The 25503-nt window shown below is 38.6% G+C and overlaps 1 protein-coding gene across 1 annotated transcript in view; it reads right to left on the minus strand.

The window, feature by feature from the left end:
* The window catches only part of NELL2 (neural EGFL like 2), a 134261-nt gene that overhangs the window by 9752 nt on the left and 99006 nt on the right, over positions 1-25503 (minus strand). The window contains exon 16 of the mRNA XM_039726942.1: positions 6383-6523. Within this exon, the coding sequence (XP_039582876.1) occupies positions 6383-6523 (141 nt within the window). The remainder of the gene's footprint in view (positions 1-6382; positions 6524-25503) is intronic.

Below are 25503 nucleotides of genomic sequence, written 5' to 3' on the forward strand. Positions count from 1 at the left end.
CCTTATATACAAGTCTATTTCACAATTTTCCCATGAGAAAAAGGCTTCTGAGGTTTATTTTTCAACACAGTCACAGTAACTGAAAATAATGGAGGCTTCATCATTGACTCTGGTATTGAGCCAAGCTTATCCGGCATTGAGAACTACTGAAAATTCCCAATCTTGTTTTTTTTTCAGTTGTTTGATTTATGAAAATAAATGTTCTGGATAGGGCAATTTAAATATCCCTAGTCACAGCAGAAGCTATTTACATTTTGATTCTAGCCTAATCAGAAACAGCAGTGTGTTTATGATGCAGCAAGAGAAACACCAACTTTTCACGCATGAAACTCTCATCTGCATTATTCATCCACATCAAACTTCAGGCATTATCAGCAAAAAACTTGCACACAAATCACCCATACCAAGCAAAAGTTTTTTCAGTTTTTTTTTTTACTTTAGCCTTTTAATAGATGGTGAATCATGTTACTGAAATTGTGCTTACAGCCATAACCGGCTATGGACAAGGGACAGTGGGTGCTGCATCTTTTGTGTTTGAAAAGGGAAAATGGTAAGACTACAGATTGCATATTCCACTCTATCCAGCCACAAAGCCATTCTATGACTGCTTCCATGCTGTTAAAAAGTACACATACAAATAACCCCCAGCTCCCTCCCAAACGAAACCAAAACACAATAAAACCCCAAAGAGTCCCCCACAAACCACTCAAAAACAAATAGTTCACTTCAGGCTATTTACAACACACTGCTTAAGAACCAAGCAGCCTGAATGTTAGGACACTAGAACATTATGTCTCAAAAGACTTGGAGGTTTGCCCCAATAAAAAAACCCGACAGAAATTAAATGTAACTAGTTAACTAGTGCTAAACTGAGAATCAGTTCTTATTTATCTAACCTACAGGAAAAATTACAGCAGCTTTCATCTGTCTCATTTTTAAGGATTTTCCTTTTCTTACCATCATCTCTTACAACTTAATGTTGCATTAACAAAGGATTATCATGGGAGAAGAAGTAGTGATATATGTTACAGAAAACCAGGAGTTAATTCTATTACAAATAATTTACTGCCTACACAGGAAAAATACCAGACTAAAGCCATACAGTATGGTGACAGTACTTAGAATGACTAAACTCCAATTGCAGTATTTGTGAGACTGCAGACATAGAAAACTCCATAAAAATGGGAATTTCAATTGCTCCAGGTTGCGACCCCAAGTTGTATTTAAGAGATTCTCTGACTTTCTTGGAAAAGGTAGTCAAAGAAACGCAGAGGGACAAAGCACCATTTCTCTTGGCCCTGAGCAGCAAGCAACCTCTGATTCAGAATGTCTCATCATGATGATATTGGTTAAACTTTCATTTTTTAAAGAAAAAGGGAACATTTGTATCCTGGAGAAATATTGGAAGAGATGACTCGGGAGGGTGGACAGTTTCTTTGCTCTGAAGCAACTGAAGTTTCTCAGTTACCTTTGCTCTGAGGAATAGCATTAGCTCAGCAAGGTGAAAGTACCAGGACACCTGAGAACCTTTTGCTTAAGGCAAAAAAGGAAGGAGTGCATTTGCTAGGGAACCCAAGCTCGTCTGAGCAGAAAGTTCTATTTCTGTTCTTTTCTGTCCTCCGTAGATCTATTGACCGGTGTAATCATTCTTCAAAGAGTGAGTGAATTGTGAATAATTTATTTCTGAGTTCATGTAAGCCACCTGTGAGAGTGCACACCAGATGTGGAAGATGAAGAGCTGAGACTTCAGATGTTGGTAACATCAGCTTGACAGAAATGTCATTTCCCTATACAGTAAATGTGTTCAGATTGCTGTCTTACAAAACATAGTGGTCAAGTTTCTATTTTATCACTTCCTTTATAAAAGATGAGAAACTCTGGACATTTTGTTTTCTTCCCACACTCCAGAATATTGAAATACTAATGTGTCTCCATATCTGCCTTCTGTTGGGTGATGGTTAAGTTGGGTTCACAAATCCAATATCAAAGCCTTAATGCCTATAGCTCTATTTGGGATAAATGCAAAAAAGAAAGAAGTCACTTTATTTGCTGACCTTTAATGATCATGAATAAAAGCAAAAGGATTTTGATGGAGCTTTGTGAGTGCTAATAATGTTTGCTGCTGACAAGTAATGATTTTTTATTTCCTGTTTCATTTAATTGCTGTCAAAAACAAAGCTTCTGATAAATCTAAGTGTAGGACTCCAAACTGACAGTGGTTTTTCAACCTCAAGAAATCTCATGTGTTAGTTAAAATACTGGATGCAGTGTGAGATAGATTGAGACATCCTGACAGCCAGCAATTCCTCTGCCTTCCAGATCCAGAGACATAGATGCTGGAGTGACCATTTTGGACTTTGCCCAGTCAGTTAGGCTGGGGAGCATACTGAGGCTTGTAATATGCCTCCATCCCTCATTATCCTGAATTGTTGAAAACAGACTTCAAGTTGAGCTCAGCCTCTGTGCTATCAGGCTGCTGCTCTGTCACACAGAGAAGTAAGTGATTCTAATTCTGGGAGCAGGATGACAGAAAAAATCCATAAAATACTTCAGAATAGAAAGCCCAAATGAGAGTTCACATATGGATAAACCCTTACAACCAAAAAAAAAGATTATTTTATGAATTGGGCATTCTGGATTGATCTATCCGAATCTTTCATTTGCATCTGTCTCATTTAAAGAATGTAGTACCTGCTGAGAGTGAAGGTACATTGATCTCATAGTCTATACTAACAACAGCTGGTACCTGACAGATACTCTTGGTAAGTCCTAAGGGGCTGCCTTAATTAGGTGAGCTTTCTTTGCATGTGGATGTGTGCCAAACGTCCAACAACTGCTGAGGCACAACCTGCACTATTCTGGTACAAACCAATATAGCCTCCCTCTTCAACTGATTATGGAAGCTTTTAGACATTGCAAAGGACAAATTCAAAGGAATCAGGATGTTACACAGAACTGCAGGGCAAACATTAATGGGGCCTGAACTTTCTTATTTTAGGATTTTGCCCTCAGTTGTTCTAGTTTTTTTTACTGCAATGAAGCCTGAGGATGCAATATCTACTCCCTTAGAGCTTTCTTTATGAAATGGTACATAGGAGGCATCCTTCAGTACCAATAAGACTGCCTCAAGAAACTATAAAGAAAAGCTGTCGGGGGCAACGAGAAGATACAAGTTAATATACCATACCCAGTGCTATATTTACATATATAAAATTTAAGACTTCCCAAAGCCATATACAGTCTCAAGAACTACATAGCTGATATTTCACTTTTCCAGAAATATAACAAGGCATAACATAATTTTATTTCCAAGGGAAAAACAGCAAGTGCTGCTAAGAGGTTGAAGCCCTACAGCTGCATTTCCCATAACTTCTCTCAGTAATTTTTATAGACACCATAGGTCTACCTAGGGGTATAATGTGAATCAAAACTATTAGCAAAGGGATCTCTAGGTCTTCCCTTGCCTGTAGGTACAATAAAATGGGATTACGAATTTTTGCTTTCAAGTACATTAGTCAAAACATTCAATATTCTCAGTTGTGCCAAAGAAGCAGCAGTAGCCAAGGTCAATAGATGTGTAAAATGGGCAATTCAGTAACTATTATTTCATAATCAAGCACTGACAAAGTCTAGTGCTACCAAGTAGTCCAGCTCTAGGCAGGAATATTTGGTATGATGTCCTAAAAGGGATAGGTGCAGCATTGGAATTCTGTTAAAATAAGTCGTTTAAGGAAATGCTCCTCTGCATCTGTGATTTTAACAGAGGTGTTTCCATATGAATTTTTAAAACTGGAGTCTTTGCTGAAGGAAACAAAGAACTGATTACACTGATCACTGAAACGCTTTGTGCAGTTATTATCAGCACATGTTCAGGGGACACAAACTGATCCAGAGTTTTTAGAACAATCAAGAAAGAAAATCTTCCTTGGCTTTTAAAGGTTACTTCCTCTAGAAGAAGGAACTTCCTTCAAAGCAACTCTAAAACTTACAAAACATGAGTCAAGTCAAGCCTATTACACACTCTATATAAAACACTACTTTGAAGTAGCTTGCACTGTTCCTTCTACAGCTCTGCAAGCTGAAGCACTTGCACAAGACAGAAAGTTTCAGAGGATGCTGGAGAGTTGAAAGTGAGTACTGGAGAACTGTGATTTGAAATTTGAGATTAGTAGAGCCTGGAAGCTGCTGCCCCATTAAAGTGACTGTCTAAAAGACCATCCACCAGCAGCTCAATCTAATCACATCTAACCAGGGGTTACTAAAGAACTATCAAATCAATCAATTTTCTTTTGTCTCTAAACCCAGTAGGAAAATCTCTTACAGTGGAAAGTTCCAACAGTAGAGAAGACGATTGCTTCTGCACTACAGTGTTGTGCTACTGCAAGTTCAGCTTTCCACACTGCAATGGATTTCAGGTTGTCTCTTCACACCCTTCTGGTTTTATTTTTATCTGAGACAACATGTCACAAGTACCAATCCAATAAAAAGTGATGTGGTAAAACTAATCAAATATCTAACCTTCCTCCCTATCAAGGCCAGGCTGGGTGGGGTCCTGAGCAACCTGGTCTAGGGAGATGTGTTCCTGCCCAGGAGGGTTGGAACTACATGATCTTTAAGATACCTTCCAATCCAAGACATTCTATAATTCTGTGATCTTAAGTTGCTAAGGATCCCAACGTTTGGAGCTGCAATCAATCAAACTGGAAGTGTTCCACTGTTAATCACTAGGGTTATCAGCAATGAAGATAGTTTTCTGGCATCTGTGATTTAATTCTAATTACTTGTTATCCTCTGTGTATGTTTAATAAAGAGCTGTTAGCTCTTCATAGAAAAGGTCAAAACAGTCTAATAATTGCAGCTTCTGTACACATGTAGCAATCCCCACATTTCTTTTCCCTTGGCTTTTCACTTATTTAGAATTTGCTGCTTAGTTGATACTTGTTTGCACACATCATAACACAGCCACTTTGTATTGTGTATCTCTCTTGAGACAGCACGTGCCAAACGACCATCTTCAACCCACCAGGTAAGTGTTATACTGACACTGAAGATAAAACTTGGGATATTGAGAATATTTCCATAAATACCTGGCTGGAGTGTTTATTTCCTGTACCATGAGTGACAGAAGTGCAATGTTATCATCAGAGGGATCACAACATATTCTTTGCACCTTCCTGTCCTAACTCCTGGCCAGCTAACACTGACATTTAGTTAGTTCTTGACAAAGAAAGCTTGACTTATGAAAGCAGTGGTTGCCTTAAATTGCTGATTCCTCCTGGGAATACAGGCTTTCAGCTGTGATGAAAATGTGTTGAAATAAAGTATTGATGATGGGTATACCAGAAAGGTCATTCTCACTCCTGGAGAACTGTCTGTGTGTCTGCCTTAGAGAAATTAATTCAATTGCTTCCCTTTGGGACCGATGCAGCCCACCAATGTGAGTTTAAACAGCAATAAGAAAGCTTAGACTGTGAGCACTGAATATTTCAGCACTCAGACAAAGAAGGGAGAAAGGATGATCATTTTGCCCTGAGAAGTCCATGGCAAAAAAAAGATTGGCTTGCTCTGTTATTTAAGAGCAGCAGCATGAAATACCTTATGAGCTGAAAAACATTCCATACTAAGAGTTCTGTATCTGAAAGTAATTGTGTTCTTATTAATCTGCTGTTCTCTCTAACATCATTCATGAACACAGAAAACCTTTCCATCTCCTTGTTCCCCTTGTCACTTTCTTGTCCACTACACCTTACACCAGCCCTATGTCCACTGAGCTCCCTAGTTTGTAATGTAGGTCTGCAAACTGCAGCCTTCTAGAAGCAGTTAGCCATTACAGGGGAGAAACACCACAGAATATCCAAGGTACAGGTAAGGGTCTCAGGGATGCATAATCATTTTCTGCAATGGGAAATATTTTTATCAAGAACTATTTCAGTGTATGAGGAAAACAAAGTGGAAGAAATGAGGTCTGGATTGAGGCCCATTTCCTATACACAAAGAATCTGACAAATAAGCAGATTACTGTGGAGTGACAGATTACAGTGCATGCTACCAGCCCACGGGAAATCACTTATGCAAGGGACAGGCACAGAAGCAGATGTAGGGCCAGAGAAACTGCATTTCAATCACCATGCCTGACTTTACTTATTATGTTAGTAAAACACAGAAATGCTCCACTAATGCTCCACATTATAGGAATATTCATATTTATATTATTTTGCCTTTGATGATGATGCTTATTTAGACTGTAATTCTTTTGGGTCAAGGTTTAAATTTCACTGCAGTTTTCAAGACAATGCTTGACCAGTACAATCTGAAACACCAGACATTTTCTGGACACTTTCATGTGAAGCATAACAGTACCCCACCTTTTTTAGACACTGACCTTCACAGGATTCTCCACTTGGTGAAAACATTCCATTGTCATGGTAGCCATCTCTGCACTCGCAGTGGTACCAGCCGGGCAGGTTAATGCAGTTAGCACGGCTGTCGCACTGAACAAAGCCATCCGAGCACTCATCAATGTCTGTTTATTAAGAACAACAAAACAGAAGAAAATTCACACAGAGAAAATTGCTGTATTCATTCAAGGAAAGAACAATATCCCTGGTGTTTCTAGGTTTCACAGAATTATTTTCATTACTAACACTTGAATTTGCAGAATTAATTGCGGTGAAATTTTGAATTGTTTCCATAAAAGTACTTGGCTAATGATTTTGGGCCTAACAGCAGCAGAGGTACTGCTAATCACAATTTACTACCTACATAGTAACAACTCATTTTGTCACAAAACATGACAGGTAATCTGACATCTGTTTAAACTGCCCCTAATATGAAGAAAATAATTAGGTCTCAGTTCATATAATAAGACCTTAACCCTTTGAGTAGTTCAGGCTACCTGATAAAATAAAGATTTTTTTTTTCTAGGGGTATTTAAAAACATTCAAAATTTACTCTGGTCCTTGGTTATGCTTTTGGTGACACCACTTTTAGGTTAGAAGGACTTCCCTGTCCTGTGGAGTTCCTGTTGATTTATACCAGTACCTCTGAATCACAACATAACTGACTGCAGGCTCCTCTCTAATCATCAAACAAAACAACTGGGTTTCCAAACAAAATGCTTAAATAATGCGGGCAAAACACAACACATTGTCCTTCTCCTGGAAATTCCTTTGGGAAATGTGTCTCTTAAACCACCAACTTCCACTGACTAAACTTTACAGTAACAGTTTATCATAGAATGGATTTTTTTTTTTTTAATGCACTCACTAGATCCAAAATCCACCAAAGCATGTTCTAAAGACCTATACTCATGGACTTAGCAGAGATGTTCCAGAGTTCTCTGGAGCTTTGTGACATGTGTCATTTCCAGTGCCTTCAGGTACACAGCAAGCTGTACTAAAGATTAGATCCCAGAGTACGAGTGCTGTTAACAGTTAGGGAATACCAGGAGTATGGAGTCAAACAGGAATAAAACTGAGTTGTTCTCTATCAGATCACTGCCTTATCACTGTGTTTTATACCAGAAGTAGCATACCTATCTGAGCATCAAACTGACTGAGAGGTACCTACAGAACCAACACAAAGGGAGGCACATCATGTGCAAACTGCCTTCAGAAACAAAAAGCTCTGATTACCCTACACCATGAGTTTGAACAATGAATAAACTCTCAGTGTACTGGCCACTCTGGCCAAAGCAAGGATTCAACCTTTCTTTAAAGGCTGAATCTTTAAAACTAAGAACTGAAGTAACAAATTAAGTACATCAGCAGTTGACCTAGCATCCTCTAGGATACACATATGGGGGAGAGGTGTGAGGTGACCACTGAGATACATGAGAAATATAGCAAAATTCTGCCTATAGTCCCTGTTACCTCCCATTTATGTAATTTGCTATTTTCATAGGAGAAAGTATAAACTGGCTAAGGAAATAAAATGTGAGCTACAATAAAGTCAGGAATTTCTTTTCTGAGAATAATAATGTGTGGCTAGACATACTCTTACCAAGTATTTTGTGAAACCTATTAAAAAATAAATTTTATAAAACCCTGAGACTTCATCATCCATTGAGAACACTTTGTTCCACATTGCAAGGTAATAAAAATATTAGTGTGTGGGGAACACCTGCATAAACTACAAGGTATAGCACAGTCACCCACATTTGGTTTTGAGTTGTGTTTTTCTTATATATGACAGGGGTATGCGGGATGCATTCTGGGTATTATATTTACATGCTAAATAATTGTTTTAAAAATTTCTTTGGAATAACTGTATAACTGTATCATGAGCGTATCAGTTGTTACAACCTTTACAGATCCTTGACAAAATCTCATTAGAAATTTTTGCTATGATGCATCAATCTGATTTTCTATCAACAGTATCTCTAAACAGGCACCCTTGATGTACATTATCAGTCTTTATGATAATGAAAACAACCAATACTCCTGCTGAAATATTGCAGCAATTGCAGTATATTTTGCTGCTTTGTGCATCACAAATTAAGTTGTAAATCTCTACTGGTTTTAAAAAATAATTCAATTCCACTATGAATTCCAAGATAATCATCTGAGTAGTTGTGCTGCAGGACTGAGAAATGCCAAGCATTTACAGTGTTCCACTGCTCAGTGTGTTTCTTTCTAAATCAGTATAAACTCTGGCCTTTTTCTTGTGAGCAGCCAAGAGCCAGTGGGACCTCAGAGGTGCTTGAGAGATCAGAGGAAGATCAATGAAAATTATGTTACAGTAGTGAGAAAAGGTTGGCTTGCAGTCTGTGTCTTATCTACTGCTACTCTCTCAGAAAGCCACAGATAACTCATGAAAAAGGAAAAGAAAAGAAGAAAGGACTGCAATCTGGAAGTTCCCTTGCCCCTGGGGAAGGTGCTGCCTGGCTGCCAGCTCGTCAGGCAGAACAGAAGTGACCCCGCTAAACACTTGGGATCACCTGGCCAGAACAACACGACTTGTGGTTGGCTAAAGCTACAAACCCCAGAGAACCAATAGTGCATGTCCATTCAGAGGCTGAAGGAGAAGAGCTGCTGTTAAGATTTGATGCTAATCTTCATATTGGTTACTTAATAACATTGCATTAAGACACTGGATGGCATATACTTCTTTCGGGGAAGTGGAATGTATTTATTGGTGATGAGCTGGAGAAACAAGTGTTATTTAGGTCAAAGTAACAGATATGAATTAAAGAAAGCCTGTGCTCCTCTCTTCAGACAAAATTATCTGTGAATCTATAAGCCTTGTAAGTGTAGACGCAATATCACATGCACAATATCACATGCACAAGCGGAATGCATTCTGATGAACTCCTTGATAATTCAGGAAGAGCAAGCTGCGAATGTCATGTCAGTATTGCTAAAGTGACAACAAAAGCAGCTTCTCTGTATTTATTTGCAAACTAGCTGATGAATCTGTAACACAAGAAGTATTACTTGGGATGAAATGCTTTATCCAATATCAATAAACAAAGAAATACATTCTTCTGGTTTTATGAGTGCATGTGAAGTTGGAGTGGAGTTATGTAAGAAAGTCTCACCGTAAGCAGGTATGGAAGCACACTGCAGGTCTTGAAGAGTGTCTTACTCCTCACAGACTGCAGGCATTGGAACCATTGGTGCACCCATGCTGAATAAGCCATTACTCCTTTCAGGATTTTGCAGCAAAGAAAGGAAATCCAAAACACTTCTCACCACTAACTTTTTAGGCAAATGACATCTTATGCATGTGCCAGTAGGTTTCAGAATATAGATGTTCCTTATGCATAGAATTTTGTTTTAATTCTCACAGCTAATGCTGATTATTAATTCACTTAGAAACGTGCTCTGTAATGGGACAAAATATGACTGTTGCAACTCTGGGAAACTGCAACAAAAATGTGTCTTATAAAGAAAAAGCACTGATTTAATGGAAAAATTTCTTGACATTTGGATAAAAAGATTTCTGTTTTCAAAGAGGCATAGCATGGCTCAGGAAGTGCTGCAAAAGTATCTACAACTGAAATTATCTTATTATTATGGGAAAAGCAGACAGAAATAATTTTCCCCTGTCCTATGGTGAAACCTTCTTAGATGAATCATCTTGCAGCTGCTCTGTCAGAGGTGTGAGCTGACAAGAGAAGAAAAACTGATTGAAGTTTTGCTTGGCCAGTGACTATGGTCTATCAGTGGGCTATATGGAATATTACAAGTGATAATGAAGTCCTGTCTGATGCTGTACTAGAAAAGCATGGAAAATGAAATATTACTCTATAAAAGAAAGTTAGCAAAAGGCTTTATATTTTCATTTATGCCAGTCAGCCTTCCTATTTCCATAGATTTGCTACCCATTTTTCAACTCAAATTTTTTTATTTCTTTTGCTGAGGCCTCACTCTAATAAAGTATACACAAAATCAGAGGCATTTTGAAAGTAAGAGCTGTATATGCCTAACTCCCCTTGACATGACATTTGCTCTCCCAAATACCTTCCTTATACCCCAGGATCACTCATGTCCTTAACTGTGCCAACAGTTTTAGCTATTATACCCTTTTCTCTTGGGAACACTGAGAAAACTCTGCTCCCTGAAGAGTAAAATAAGATCATTAGCAAATTATCCACTGGTACAAAAAGAAGCAAAGGAGAAGTAGCTGTCTGATTCATATTATTAAAGAATTTCTGTATAATAGGACTTTTTGAAGACTGAAAGTGGTATAAAATTGCCAATTAGAAAGATAGCAATTCTCTTTCATCCAGCAACAGGATCAAGCTCTAATGTAGTCAAGCTGCACTCAACAAAGAACCATGGTGTGGGGGAGGGGTGTTGCTACCATTTTATATTACTCACTTCAAGACTAAATGTTAATCACCAAATCCTCCTCTTAGAAAAGCCTGCATTCACAAACTTAAAGAGACATGCAGCACAACACAGTCCATAAATATTTTCTGTCATAAACTGCTTTATCCAGGTCAATACAAACCAAAGTCCCTGCTTGTCAAGAAGACAACACCACAGATTGGAAGCTGTGTATATTTAGGACTTAGTTGTCTCCACACTGGAAGGTGTTTTGTGACAGAATAATATATGGCACTTAGCTAAGACTGCCAATTAATAGAGACTCCCAATTGCAATAATGTGTCCCAGTGCTAATTGGGTTTTGTCACTGGGTATGGCTACAGAGATTAATGAGCAGCAACATCTTTCAAAATGTTCAGTCACTCCTGACTCAGCCTAAATTTGAGATCTCATTTCAATGGTAACAGCCTTTCCAGTCTAACACTAACCTCCTGAGCCACCCCAGCCCCATGTATAGTATAAATACAGTGCAAACAACTGAAAGAAAAACAATTTCAGCAACAGATCACCGAAGAAGTGGTTTAGGAGACTTGGAAGCTGCTTAAACAGATAAGTCTTCAATATCTGTTGTTTTGTTTTTTTTTCATGGGTACATTTGGAACAGTCAGACTCTGATATGCCTTTGCATATGTCAATACAATTTCAAGGATATTATGTCTGGCTTGTATGTAAAAGGTCATGTTTCAACTATTCAGATTTAAGCTCAGATAACAGAATATACAGTAGGATTAAGATGATGTCTGGGTTACCTGATTTTAGTAAATACATATGGAACGAGGAAAAGGCCTTATTCAGTAGGACTAAATGAACGTTCACTGTACTACATGAAGTATTTGCTATCAGGGACTCAATTTTCTGGACTAGCCTTGAAAAGGGTTCATATCTGCTGCAAATTTTAGAGTCCCATCTCTTGTATTTAAGAACCAAAAAGTGTTTGTGTTGGTTTTTCATGTGTCAACAGATTTCTAATATGATGATACTTGAAAAGACCCTCCTGTTCAAACAGACCTTTGATTTGAGATCTTATTCAAAAAAACAGGTCAAGGTGGAGAAATGTAAGATTCTGAAAGTAGTTCAATACACTGGAGCTATCTTACTGTTAAAACAAAACAGTAAGGATTTTGGGATTCCCACCCCACTCATATACCATATGCATATAAATATCATAAAGAGGAATAAAACCCTCAAGAATAGAGTGGCTAAGAATGCTAATAGAGGAAGATATTAGATAACCAGGAAGATATCAGTTGTACCAGAAAACTTAAGTTGTTTGGAATGACTCATAAATCTATTTTGTAAAGTTTGATCAGCTCCCTTTTTTTCTCTAACACTGCGCCTGACTTCAAAAAGAACTTTCTTCTTTCACCAATCACAGTCCTAGAGCCTGATTTTGTTTACAGTCTCACTCTGATTTGTCATGTCTGAGGAACTCTTTAAAGATATGATATCATATCTTGAGTACTAGGGCATTCTTTTCACTGTATGGGTTCTCACATCAAAGTTGTCATTAAACCATAGAATATTCTTGATTTTAATTACAATTTCACTCCAACATTTTATCCAGTCACAAGTTTAAATCCTAAAGGGCAAGATTACGGATGGCCCATGGGACACAGCAAGGAGAGGAGTCACCCACAATTCTATCCTACCATAACACAGTAGGACTTTCTCTACACAGCACTAGATACAGCAGTTATATCAGATACAGCCTTCAGAGAAGAGTAAAGACTGTGGCACTTCCTCTCCCTGCTCCCCTGGATAATGAATAAGGCCCATGTTGGGAAAAAAAAAAAAGTATTTGGAATGTCTTTGGAGTTGCTGCTTCTATCTCAACACCTCCCAGATCTAGCAGAACTTCTGGTTAAGTCATCTTAAAATTGCTGTGACAGGTGGAGTCAGTGCTGCAGATGATATGTTCTTCACTAAAAATTTCCAACTGTCATGTTGCATGAAAAAATATCCACTATTATAACAGGTCTTTTTTTTTTTCATTTTAATCCCAGCAAGACCATGATTGCAGTTTATAAAGTACCCTGTCCATGGAAAACTAATTTAGTTACATTAATGAAAAGGAAGCAAAATGTGATTGAGAATGTAATACAGAATTATAGTTCATTAATTCTTCAAGTATGCAATTTTCCAGACTCCTGATCCCCCATTGATTTCTGCACACCCCCATAGGTCCTGCTAAATGCCAGCAAAAAGAAATTCAATCGTGTTGGTATTTCATGTGTGGCAGTGGCAGTGCTCCAAAATTAGATAGAAATGTTATCAAAGGGAATTTTCCACTTACTGCTTCACCATGTGGCCCTGCTAACAATTCTTTGTTGTGAAAAATTGATCAATCACAGATCACACCAATAATTGAAACTATGCCTCCCATTGCACACCCAATATCATCAAAGGAAGTGCATTTGTAGCGAATACAAATTGAAATTCAGAGCACCTAATCGGCCATGAAGAACTAGGTAAATACTGTAAAATAAAAATAATTTATTTTTCAGCTCTATTGTGTGACACTGATCATGCCAATCCTCATTAGAAAGACTAATTAAGAGGAATTGGGCCTCTGTTTGTAGTTGTTGACAAAGAGGTGGTTTTGCATTCACTGAGTTCATCATTCTCAGTACAGCATCTCATGTTAACTGTAACATATGCTTCTGTTTGCTCATTAGCCCTACCTTGAAAAAGAGAAGCACTTCTTTTCTCCAAGACAGCAAAAACACCTTTGTACCTTGACACACCAGTTTCAGATACCTACTAGCACCTGAAAGTCACGTCACTCCATCTGCACATGAGAAACAGGACTAACACACTAGCGGCCAGCTGCTAAAGATGGGTAAGGGTAGCTGAGTTCTAAACAAAAGGGAGCTGGTTTGAAAAGAGAAGAGCGAGTTTTGACAAATGTTCCCTCTTTTCCAGTGGGTGTGAAGGAAGCCTTCACTTGCACAGTGTACTGACAAGAGGTCTTGGGTTTCCTCAAGTGAGGAGGCAAGTCAGTCCAAACCATGAGTTAGGTGGTTTACACATGAAAGACTGATGCAACCAGCATATTCTCAGCCTTGTGAAAGGTTGTTTCAGATCAGCTCTGTTAAGAATTATAGTCAATTTCAAGCATTTAGTTCAGAGGCAAATTATGGAAAACAAACAAAAGAGCCCTCAAAGCAACTCAAACACAGTTTGGAGAACTAGGAATTGTTTTCAACACCCTGATTTGAGCTTGGTCTCCTGCTACAGTCCTCTACTCTTTGGTCAGGGTATTGCACATAGTATATGTGTGCTAAAGTTTAAGACATTCTTACACACATTTTTTTACCAGGACATAGACAATTAATTTGCATTGCTACTCCTGAACTGTCAAATCATATAGAGATTGTATAAAATTGCTGAAACACAAAAAAAAGAAAAATAAAAAAACCACACACATCATTCTTTCATGCTACAATTGACAGCAACTCATCAAGAAAACAATAAATATTCTCAATATAAATATGAAAAAGCTGTAGAAACAGTTTACAACTAAATCAGTACTCTTTTGCTTGGGCTATAAACATATCATTGGCATGATATGTGCAGAGACTGCAGACGTCCTCATGTTGACAGAAAAAAGAACAGCTCCATAGGGATACAGGACAATGACTGGCAGTGTTATAGATTTTAATTCCACTAATAGTTGAATGACTCATAATTCATGAGAGAGCTTACAGTGAGTGATGAAGGTCATCCCTATCTCCCTTATATAACAGAAGAAAATTCTATTATAATGCTGCCCAGCTGAACTATTCACATTCTATTTATAGCCCACTGTATTTTAAGACTGTAGCTGAAACTTTAGTTTTCATGTCTAATAAATGACTTTTTTCCCCATAGCAAATAATAGCTAAGTAGTGGATGCATTTAGATTTTTTTAGAAATAACAAGAAAATCCTGTCTCCTTAAAGCTCTTTTGTGGTATTCTCTCTTCCCTGGTTTCTTTCTCCCCCGTTTTTTTTTTATCTAAAACTGCTACATATATGATTGGAGTTTTGCAACAAGCTAAAGAAAGATATAAAGAGTAAAAGGTAAGTATCACTACATGACTCTTTAGCAAAGACAAAATCTTTTGTGATTTAAAACTGTTGACACTGAGGGAGGAAAGAAATTATATGCACCCAAGAAACTGTGTCAGGCAAGGAATATGGAGAAAAAGACACAGTAGGATGAAGCAGCAAGGCATCTTTAGTCATAAAACTGAAAGGATGAGGTAAGCAGGATTCATGCCTAAATCCAGAATGTGCATTAAATTCAATATGGGCTTTTTTTTTTAATTCTGTCAAAGATTTTCTTTGTGAATAATTACACATAAAAATGTAAAGCAAGTAAATGTTCCAAGCTTCTAAAGTAGTCTCACTGCTATTTTTGAGCTTATTTTTCCTATCTGAGAAAAATTCAGGTGAGAAAAGGAGAGTGACCTTCCTTTCAAACACTGCAGCCAGGCAAAAGTATTTGATCTGCAGAACCCTGGCTTACCTCTTTATTTGCTGCAGATCTCATTTGTTTACTCTCAAAGACAAGTTTTAAACCTTTTTTCTATATAATGACATAGCCATTTTCAAATATGCCCTCCTTGAAAGTCAAAGGGGTTTTTCTAGGTTTTACAAATTCACTGTACTTCCCACTGACAAACAATATGCTATAAAACCCACCATGTTTTCTCTCAGCTACTGACATATTTAACAGAGGGTCAAGGAGAGAAGAAATGAGATTACCCACATCCCACCTGGACTTCTGCTACTGTCCTCTTATGGAAACTTTGTCACCTACTCAATTTTCCTTGTGTGGCTTGATCCCAAATCTGTAAAATGAGGAGAAAGTGGGGTACCATCTACCCCTTGTCCTTTCTCTCCCACCTGCTTTATTAGGTAGAACAGATAGAGCACAGAAGTCACAGGGACACTCACTGATAGTAACTGCCCGTACTGGGGCTGATGTTATTTTAAGATCTTCATTAATGCCATAAATGAAGGGATCTGCTGCCCCCTCAGCACGTGTGCAGATGACACTGAGCTGAGTGGTGCAGCTGACACACCTGAAGCACAGGATGCCATCCAGAGGGACCTGGACAGGCCTGAGCAGTGAGCCCATGGGAATCTCAGGGGGTTTGACAAGACCAAGTGCAAGGTGCTGCACCTGGGTTGGGGCAAACCCTGGAATCAGCACAGGCTGGGGATGAGCAGATGGAGAGCAGCCCTGCTGAGAAAGGACTCAGGGGTGCAGGGCGGGAGAGGCTGGACATGATCCAGAGAGCCAAAGCTGGGCATGGCCCAGAAAGCAAAACACATGCTGGGCTGCATCAAAAGAGATGTAATGAGATAGTCAAAGGAGGTGATTCTGCCCCTATTCTGCCCCTTTACTCCACTCTGGAGAGACCGCACCCACAGTGCTGCAGCCAGCTCTGGGGTCCCCACCACAGAGAGGACATGGACCTGCTGGGATGAGTCCAGAGGAGATCCAACAAGATGATTAGAGGGATGAAGCACTTCTCCTGTGAGGAAAGGCCGAGAGAATTTGAATTGTTCAGCCAGGAAAAGAGAAGATTTCAGGGTAACCTAATTGTGGCCTTCCGGTACCTGAAGGGAACTTAAAGGAAAGATTGGACAGGACTATTTCCAAAGGGCATGTAGTGACAGAACAAAGGAGAATGGCTTGGAAACTGAGAGTAGGTCTAAATCAGATCTTCGGAAGAAGCTATTTACTGTGAGGGTGGTGAAGCTCTGGAAGAGGTTGCCCAGAGAAGCTGTGGATGCCCACTCCTGAAGGTGTTCAAGGCCAGGTTGTACAGAGCTCTGAGCAACCTGGTACAGGGAAAAGTGTCCCTGCCAATGGCAGAGGGACTGGAACTAGATGGTCTTAAAGGTCCCTTCTAATCTGAACCATTCTATGTTTTTGTGATACTATGATTGAAGTCTTGCATTATTTGTTTCAGACAGATCTCACAATGTAGACCACAAATGTTTTTGTAGAAGTATAAGAGCCCCCATACAGTTCTGCTGCCCTCTAAGGATGTTTGATTTTTACAGATACTTGAAATACTAGTCTGATATAGCACCAGCACCCAGTCATTAACTTCATATTATTATACATTCTCAAGGAAAATATTTGGAAAAAGAGAAGAGCAGGAAGCTGTTGTGTACACAAACACAATGAGTTTCAGGATCTCACAAACAGCTTATCTATACAAATTATGCCAAGTTTGCAACCCATCCATTGGCTGCACATGTCTATCTTTCTGTAGCCTTAATTAACACTTGGAACATTGTTAACATAGAGCATTCTTTGCAGGAAAAGCACATTCTCCAGGGGTTAGCTGAACACAGTTTCTGAGATTGACAATCATGTTTTCTTTTTCTGTTTTGAACTTCCTCTTAATGGTAAATACAAAGACTTGGCTTCTATGGGAGCATAGTTAGCTGAAGTTTGCTGAAATTATTAATTGTAATAACAACTGAAATGACAATTTATTATTTGCTAGATTCTTATCAGTATTGAGGAATATGCAGTATTTTTTTTCAGCAACAGTCCTTTCTGAATCTAAACTTGTATTTTAGATTCAGATTTCTATGAAATCAGATTTCTATGCTTATTTCTGAATAAAAACCTACAAATCAATTTTTTGCACCAGCCAAGCACAAGTTAGGATAGTGTATTTAAGAAGGGGAAAAGGTACAGCACAGTTAGCTACTGTATAGCTTATCAACAGAACAGAAGCTTCTGAAAGACGATGGCTTCTAACATCATAATTTATGTAAGGCTTATCAACAGGAACAAAAATACAGGGGCCAAAAGCACTCTCTGCTCCAGAGCAGCCAAATTAGACTTTTCAGAAGCTTTCTAGTAATATCAGATTTGACAGTACAAATTAGGCCTGTCTGCCTGGAACCGTCATGCTCCGTGAGTGAGGCTATTTCTCCCTGTTTATCTCCAGTCAGGAACAGATACAGATATTGTGCCCTATGCAGTACATCAGGAAACTACATTAACCAGAAGCATGTAAGCAGTGCAGAAGTCCAAATTCCTAGAATTACTGTTCTGAGAAACTATTTCTTTTAAAGTGAGGCAAGTAAAAAAAAATAAAATATATAATTTCCAAGTTCTGAAAGGACTCAGTGACACCACCAAGATATTGGATTAGATAGTTCCTGGAAGCCCAGCTCAGTATTTGAGTCATTGCTCTAATGCACATACAGTGCCTTAGTAGCTACTACATACAGTGGCTCAGAAGGTAAAGTTTAATAGTTTTCACCCTGGGCAACACAAAAATGATAGTAAAGTGACTGTGCAAAGTACTGTGTTGATTTTAGCCTACTCCTTACAAGTTCTTTTTACATTTCAAAAGTCACCTTACATTTTGAAAGCATTAAAAAAATTTGCAACCACAAGGAGAGCAGTAATGTTATCACTCAGATGACTGGTACATTTATATGGCTTTGTAAGGAAATACCTCATACAACCATATCCTGCTAATCTCTCCTCAAGTCGCCAAAAAAATTCTACCTGAAGATGCTTATTTCAAATTGCATAACTGTATTTCAGTGATGGGACTGCAGAATACAAATTACATATTCAGAATTCATTATCAGGGTTTCATATCAACTGACTGGAAATTTGTTATAGGGATATAGAAGCTGATGTTATAGGATTCTTCCCATAAGTTTGCTCATGATTCTACTATCTGCTTTTCCTACAGACAACACTAAACACACTAGTTATGTGCATCACCTCAATAAGCCCAAGCACTGTTCTAGCTCCTGAAATAAGTAGCTGACATGCAACATAGCAATCTTTGAGAAGGGTAAGACTGTAATGCAGACTACTCATTTCTCAGCCTGTGCAAGCTGAGTAGTGACTTTATGTAGCAGAGATGGAATTTATAAAGCATGCTTCAACATCCTCAGCAAAATCATTACATTATTTTTAGCATCTCGGCCCTGTCTCTTTCTGAAACGGAAACTACAGAAGATATTAATTAAATGAAGCATAATTCAGAAGTGTTTTCATTTCAGAGATGCAGCTCCCAAGGATAAAAAGCATAGTTAGATATTTACTGTTAAAGTTTAAGTTAAGCCTGTTTAAACAGGATACTGGGAACTCTGTGTTTTCATCTTCATTTAAGCTATGGCTGGAAAGCTGAACCTCTGAACCCAACATACGACATATCCAAATTTCAACAAGGCAGGAGCTAGGAGACTAGCCAAGAAAATAGAGAGCACTTGGAAGTACTCAAAGAAGAAAAATAGCAGTGATTCCCCAAGGCTATGGCAACAAAGTCCAGCAATGAGCTGGACATATAGTAACCTGGATCTCAACTACTTGCAAGGCACAACTGAGTTTCTTTGGGCTCTGTCCTGGGAAATTATTTTTGTTTAATGCACCAAAGGAAAAGTTTATAGTAGCTCACAAGCTTTGAAAATTACTGTTGTTGAAATGCCAGACTTTCAGTGAGTCCAAAGGCCTGACTTTCAGAACATAATGAATTCCTATGGCACACTGGTATCTATTAAAATGTTTTATGCTGCAGATCATGCTTAAGAACTATTTGTTTGCAAACGTTTTTTCCAGACTCTGTAGAGTAGCTCAACTTCCTATTATTTCCACGAATTGATCTCAGATTCTTAATGTAAATAAAACATTCCCTGACAAAAGTATCCTCTAAGTTTCAAACTTAGGAGCCCAAATCCAGGAGCCTGAATACTCAAGACATCAAACTCCAAACAAGTCCAGTGTATAAAAACAAATTAAATAGGGGAGGTGTTCCTTCTTCCTATAACTCTTGCTTTGGAAAGTCCATGCCTGTGTTCCCTTTATGTTTATTCTGCTTCTCTTGCTCCCTTCTTTTGTTTGTTCCTTCACTAAACCCCCCAGCAATCCCTGAAGGATTTCAGAGAATGAAAATATTAACCCTAATACGCTTTCTGCTCAAAGAGTTTGTTGTTATACTCATCTACCCCAGGACACAACTGGCTTCTCCTGCTAGAATACGAAGGGCACACATCTTACCCCAGCTTTGTGCAGGACCTTGCATGCCTATACCACAAATTTCAGCTTCTTGGTATTACTGTTATAAATCCCAATCTGCTATCAGTAATTTAAAACTGAGCAAATGGCAGATTCCTGAGTTGCTCAGAAAGTTTTGACTGTGATACTCCCACAGCTTACGGATACTGTAGCCAAGAATTCTTAAGAATTCTGCCAAAAGTAATTTTGGTTCTTAAAGCCTTGGTTCAAACTCAACAGGCTTCAAATACCATTTGTGTCACAGCTTTACCTTCAGAGCCTACCTGGCCACAAGATGATGGTGGTTGTTTTAACTGAACACAAGGGTTCAAGAGCTTAAATGGAAGCAGTTCTCTTGTCATGCTAAAAGTATTAAAACACTTCATTTTTGCGAACTCGGCCAAATTAACAAGCTCTCAGGTTACTTTGACAAAGCCTTCTTTTCCAATAGCAATAAAATATTTTTCCTAATAACTGGGAACTCATAATTAGAAAATTTTCACAAGCTTTCTTTGAAATAGAAATAAAAATAGCCTTTAATAACCTGAGGTCTGTTATTATTAAGGTCAATGCACATGAAAAAACTAATTTGGATTTTCTGAGAAGAGTAATAGTTATGCATATTAATTATTTAGTTTATATAGCTTATTTAGCTTATATAGAAAGTAGCACAAAGCTGACAAGATCTGATCTACAACCATTATTTATCAAAACCATTTGTGTGAGTCATATTTCAGCACACTGAACTACAGATGTAGAAAGAATTAGTTTTAGCAACATCCCTTAAGGGGAAGTTTTCCATACATAGAAAATAAAAAGGAAAAAATACAGAGATCCAAATAATATCTTTTCCTTGACTTTGGCTATTTCTGATAAGAGCTCAGGTGAGAGAGTGTCATTTCACCCTCATCCATCACTCACCATTTTGTTCCACAAATTCAGTTACACCTTTAATTAAGCCAAATGTTAGTAATAATGTATGGCTGAATTATTGTAGAATCTGTAAGCTAAAATTTTTCTCAATTGTTGTTTTCAAAGGTAACAGCTTTGCCTGCCAGTTTATTTTCAGCAGCTTGAACATGGATTGTTTAGTAACAGGTGGACATGATTCCTGCAATAACCAAGGAAAATTCATTAGCAGGAAATTCAAATAGCAGAAAATCATCCAAAAACTTGCAGCCACCTGTTAGCAAAAACTACATCAAAACACTACTAGTCGCAAACTCTGCTTTTTTATCTTATGCATAATTAAAAGCTGTCCATAGGAAGACTCAAAGCACAAAACAAGTGTGGAAACTCAAAAAAAGAAGCTGACAAGCAGCAAAAATGGAGTAATCTTGTATGCATACACTAGCAGATATGCATATATAGCAGGAGAACAGGTCCACTCTTAAAGCTCTGTCACCAGATTAAAGGAGAGTTGCAGTAACATCAAGCAAATCTAACAAAGTCATCCTGTTCTGAGTTCTAAACATAACACACTACAAATACAGTTTAAGCAAGCACTTAAAAATGCCAAATGAAGAATTCATAGTTTTGCAATCAAAGAAGATGGTATTAAATTAGGTATTTTGAAAAAGTTTACCAGGCACAAATACATTTAGGTTTACTTGGTAGTCTCATCTCTACACTGCAGAAAGCTGCTCTACTTGATAAACTGCTGGTGTGCCTTATAAAACTTTAATTTTTTTTAATAGATAAACCTCACTTCCCTATGTCAATTAATGTATCCCCAACATTAATAATGTCTCAATCTGTATCCTTTGGGAGGAGACACAGAAATTCTCCTACTCATTTTTGTGACTTGATGACTTTTAGCCTAATTTTTTATGGTCTAATACCAATTTTTTAAAAAGGCTGATATATCTGCATATGATTCTTCCATCTGCGGCCTCATTCCACTGGTCCATCTCCACATGGCACAGGTCATGATTAATCTAAAAGGCTCCCAACAGATCATGCAAAGGTGTTGTAACAGCTCTGTGCTCTGTTAACTGCAAGACAGTCCACAGTGAATACAGCACACTGAAATGGCTGACCAGCAGTAACAGGTGATTCCCCTTCTTATGCTTCCAACAGAAATGAGGCTCCTACTGATGCCCCAGAAGCACCATTTTGGAAGCAAAAAAATTTATGAAACCATTCTTACTTACACAGAACTTCTCTTTGCAAAAGCTGCACTGAGTTTAGGCTCCACAGGCAGGACCTAAGTATGGACAGCATCATCCCTCTCAGGTTTTGGGAGAAATATAAATACTGATTGAGTATGCAAGGATGGGTTTTGGAAAGGAAATTCTAAACAGTGAGGTGCTCAACGCCTTCTTTACTTTTGTCTTTTTAGGTAAGATTTGCTTTCAGGTGTTCCAGGTCACCAAGACCAGTGGAAATTCTGTCTGAAGCAAGAAAAATCTACCCATGGTGGAGAAGGATCAATATCTAAATAAACTGGAAGAAAAAAACAGGTCAATCAAACCTGATTGGATGCACTCAGGAGTGCTGAGGAAGCTGGATCATGACACACTTGAGGCCAACCTGAATTGTCTTTGAAAGGTCAGAGTGACTGAAAGAAGGTCCTCAGAAATGGAAGAAAGCAAATGTTCTTCCTATCTTTGAAAAGGTAAGGATCCAGGGAACTATAGATTAGTCAGCTTTACCTCCACCCCTGGGAAGATTATGGTATCCTCTAAACAGATTAAGGACGAGAAAGTAATTTGGAACAGTCAATACTGATTTATGAAGAGGAAATCACGCCTGACCAACCTGATAGACTTCTAAAGTAAGATGACTACGTTTGGTGAAAGGGAAAAGAGCAGTAGATGTTGGTTACCTTCGTAAAATTTTTGACACTCACATAACATCCTGACACAAGATAAAAAGTGCAGGCGAAATAAATGGACAGCAAGTTAGACAGAAAACCTGCAGAGTGCCCAGCGTCAGAGAACTCTGATCAGCTGTACAACATCCATGTGGGGACTAGTCACTTATCAACATACACCCGGATAAACACCAGGTGCTGGGCCAGGACTGCTTAACATCTGCACAATAAGGCAGAGAGCACCCTCAGCACGTTTTCAGATTATAGGAAATTTAGAGGAGAAGTTGCTACACCAGATAGTTTTAGTGACATTCAGAGGGACCTCAACAGGCTGGAGAAACTGGCCACTGGGAATATCTTCAAGTTCAGAGGGAAATGCAAAGTCCTACAACTATTAAGAAACAACCTCAGGCACCAAAAGGGCAGTGGAAAAGCTACTTGATAGAAACGAATCTGGAGGTGCTGGTGGACATGAGCTGAACACGAGGCAGCATTGTGCACTTGTAGCAAAGGTGGCCAACAGCCTCCAGAGTTGCATTAGGAAGAGTATTGCCAGCAGGTCACGGGACACGAGTGTGCCCCCCTATTTCATGCTGCTAGGACCCTCTCCAGAGTGCTGGATCTTGCACTGTTTTCTCTACTACAGGAGAGACATGAAGCAAATCCAGTGAAGTACAGTGAAGATGATTAATGGATTAGAGCACCTGTCATACCAGGAGAGGCTAATAGAGCTGAGATGTTCAGCCTGGAAATGAAAAGGCTGAGAGGAAACTTATAACCATGTATAAATACCTGACAGTGTTGAAAGAAGCTAGAAACTCTCAGACATGTCCAGAAAAGGGACTAGGGACATAGCAAATTTTATGTGAACATAATGAAAAGATTTTTTTGTATTCTGAGGGTGATTGAACACTGGAATTGGGTTCCCAGAGAACTTGTGGAGTCTCCAACCCTAAAAACACTCCAAATCCAACAGGGCACAGTCCTGTATGCCAGTTGTAGAAGCCAGCCGTAACTGACCCTGCTCTGAGCAGGGGGGTGAGACAAGATGATCTCCAGAGGTCCCTGCCAATGTCATCCTTTCTTTTCTATGATTCTGAGAAATTATTTAAACAGAACTCTTAAACCACCTTTTACAGAAGGAAACAGTAAGAACTGATTATTGCATTTTCTAGGTTATTGTTGGGGTGTGGATTCAATCTCCTGCTAATTAATTCATAGGTTCAGCAGCTGCCGACAATGTCTACATAACTGAATATTTTAAGTTTAAAATCCCAAGATTCTTCAATAAGCACATTTAAAATAGGGGTAGCATAAAGAGAAATAAGTGATGTGCAATTTTAAAACAGATTTGGCACCTTTACCTGAATCCTCCCCCTTCTCTGTATGTGATCGCAATGGAAGACATATGCCTAGAGAAGATTGCATCACCTTTGTAGATACAGAGACTGTTCAAAGGAAAGCTTCCAGCATAAATTATTTGTGGTACGAACATCCTGAAACATTTCAAGCCTAACAAGAAGAAGCACCTTCTGCAAACTCTGCTACATTCACTGTGAGTGAATGTGTACTCTTTGAAGCTCCAGTTTTCTTTTAAGGCTATATACAGCACCCTCTTTCTTACAGTGCAGTCTCAAAAAAAAAAAGATCAGTTTTTACTCTTTACCCACCAGATACTTCTTCCATTTGCCACTCTCACTGTATTTCAGACTGCATGTTTCAAAGCCATGCAGAAGTAGATGACAATCCTACTCTGCATATTAGTCTCCACATAAGGTGACCAGACCTGTGATCCTGTGACTGACGTCTAGCATTATTTATTTCTACAGCAGGAAAAAAATACCATGTTCAACAGAAATGAAACAGGGGAGAGGGTCTTCTCCTCAGAAAACTGAGCTATGAATTTGGTTTGGGGCTGGCAAATTAGCTCCACATCACAGCAACATTATCACTAGCTATGTGATATCAGGTCACCAGCATACTAATTAGAGATCAGGTATTCAGAAAGGCACAACATGTGCTCCAAGCCTCTGCCTGCCTGCCTCCCTCTATGTTTCCCGAAGGGCAGGAAGGATGGAAGTTAGGCCAGCAGTTCAGATTCTTTTGAAAGACGTTTGGAGCTGATTGCAGTTAATCTAACTTCAGTTAGCTTAAGGTACTTGAATTTACTGGACTGGGGACTGGGTGTCCCTGGATTGTCCTATAAAGAAGGGAGTACAGACAGGACTTCCAGGGTCAATTTTAAAAAGCCAGTAAGATCTCTCTTCAATAGTGGCTATTAAAATTCACTATAGAAGGAGACTAAAGAGAATATGCTTCTAGTCTGCCCACTTCAGATAGGAGGACAAAGCTGCAAAAGATGATTATGCACTTTGAGACTATACATGTTATATTTAGTTGAGAACAGGACTGCAGTTCAAGGAGCATATAAAACAGCTATCACTAAAACAAATTAACTCTTTTAATACTTGAGCAATATCTTAGCATACAATTTGTTCCAAGCAATGTTACACTGGAGAGACCTTGGTACCCTGTACTATGGTATGTACAGTCTGTGAAATAGTAAGCAATACTTGAAAACTTGCTCTTTTAACATTGTTTTAGAAATAGATGAGCAATTAGGATACTGCTTTTCACACAGCAGCCCTCTTGTGTTCTGTGGGAATATCTGATCAAATACAGAAGAATGAAAACAACCACATTTTTCACCTCTCAAATAAACCAGATAATACAGAATTCAGACTGGTCTGTGTTTTTCATTAAACAAGATACGTTTACAAGTCAGATGAAAGCAATACTTGCTCAAATGACCTCCTTTCTACT

The sequence above is a fragment of the Passer montanus genome, unplaced genomic scaffold (genome assembly GCF_014805655.1).
Source record: "Passer montanus isolate IOZ18808 unplaced genomic scaffold, ASM1480565v1 scaffold6, whole genome shotgun sequence".
Taxonomy (NCBI): Eukaryota; Metazoa; Chordata; class Aves; order Passeriformes; family Passeridae; genus Passer; species Passer montanus.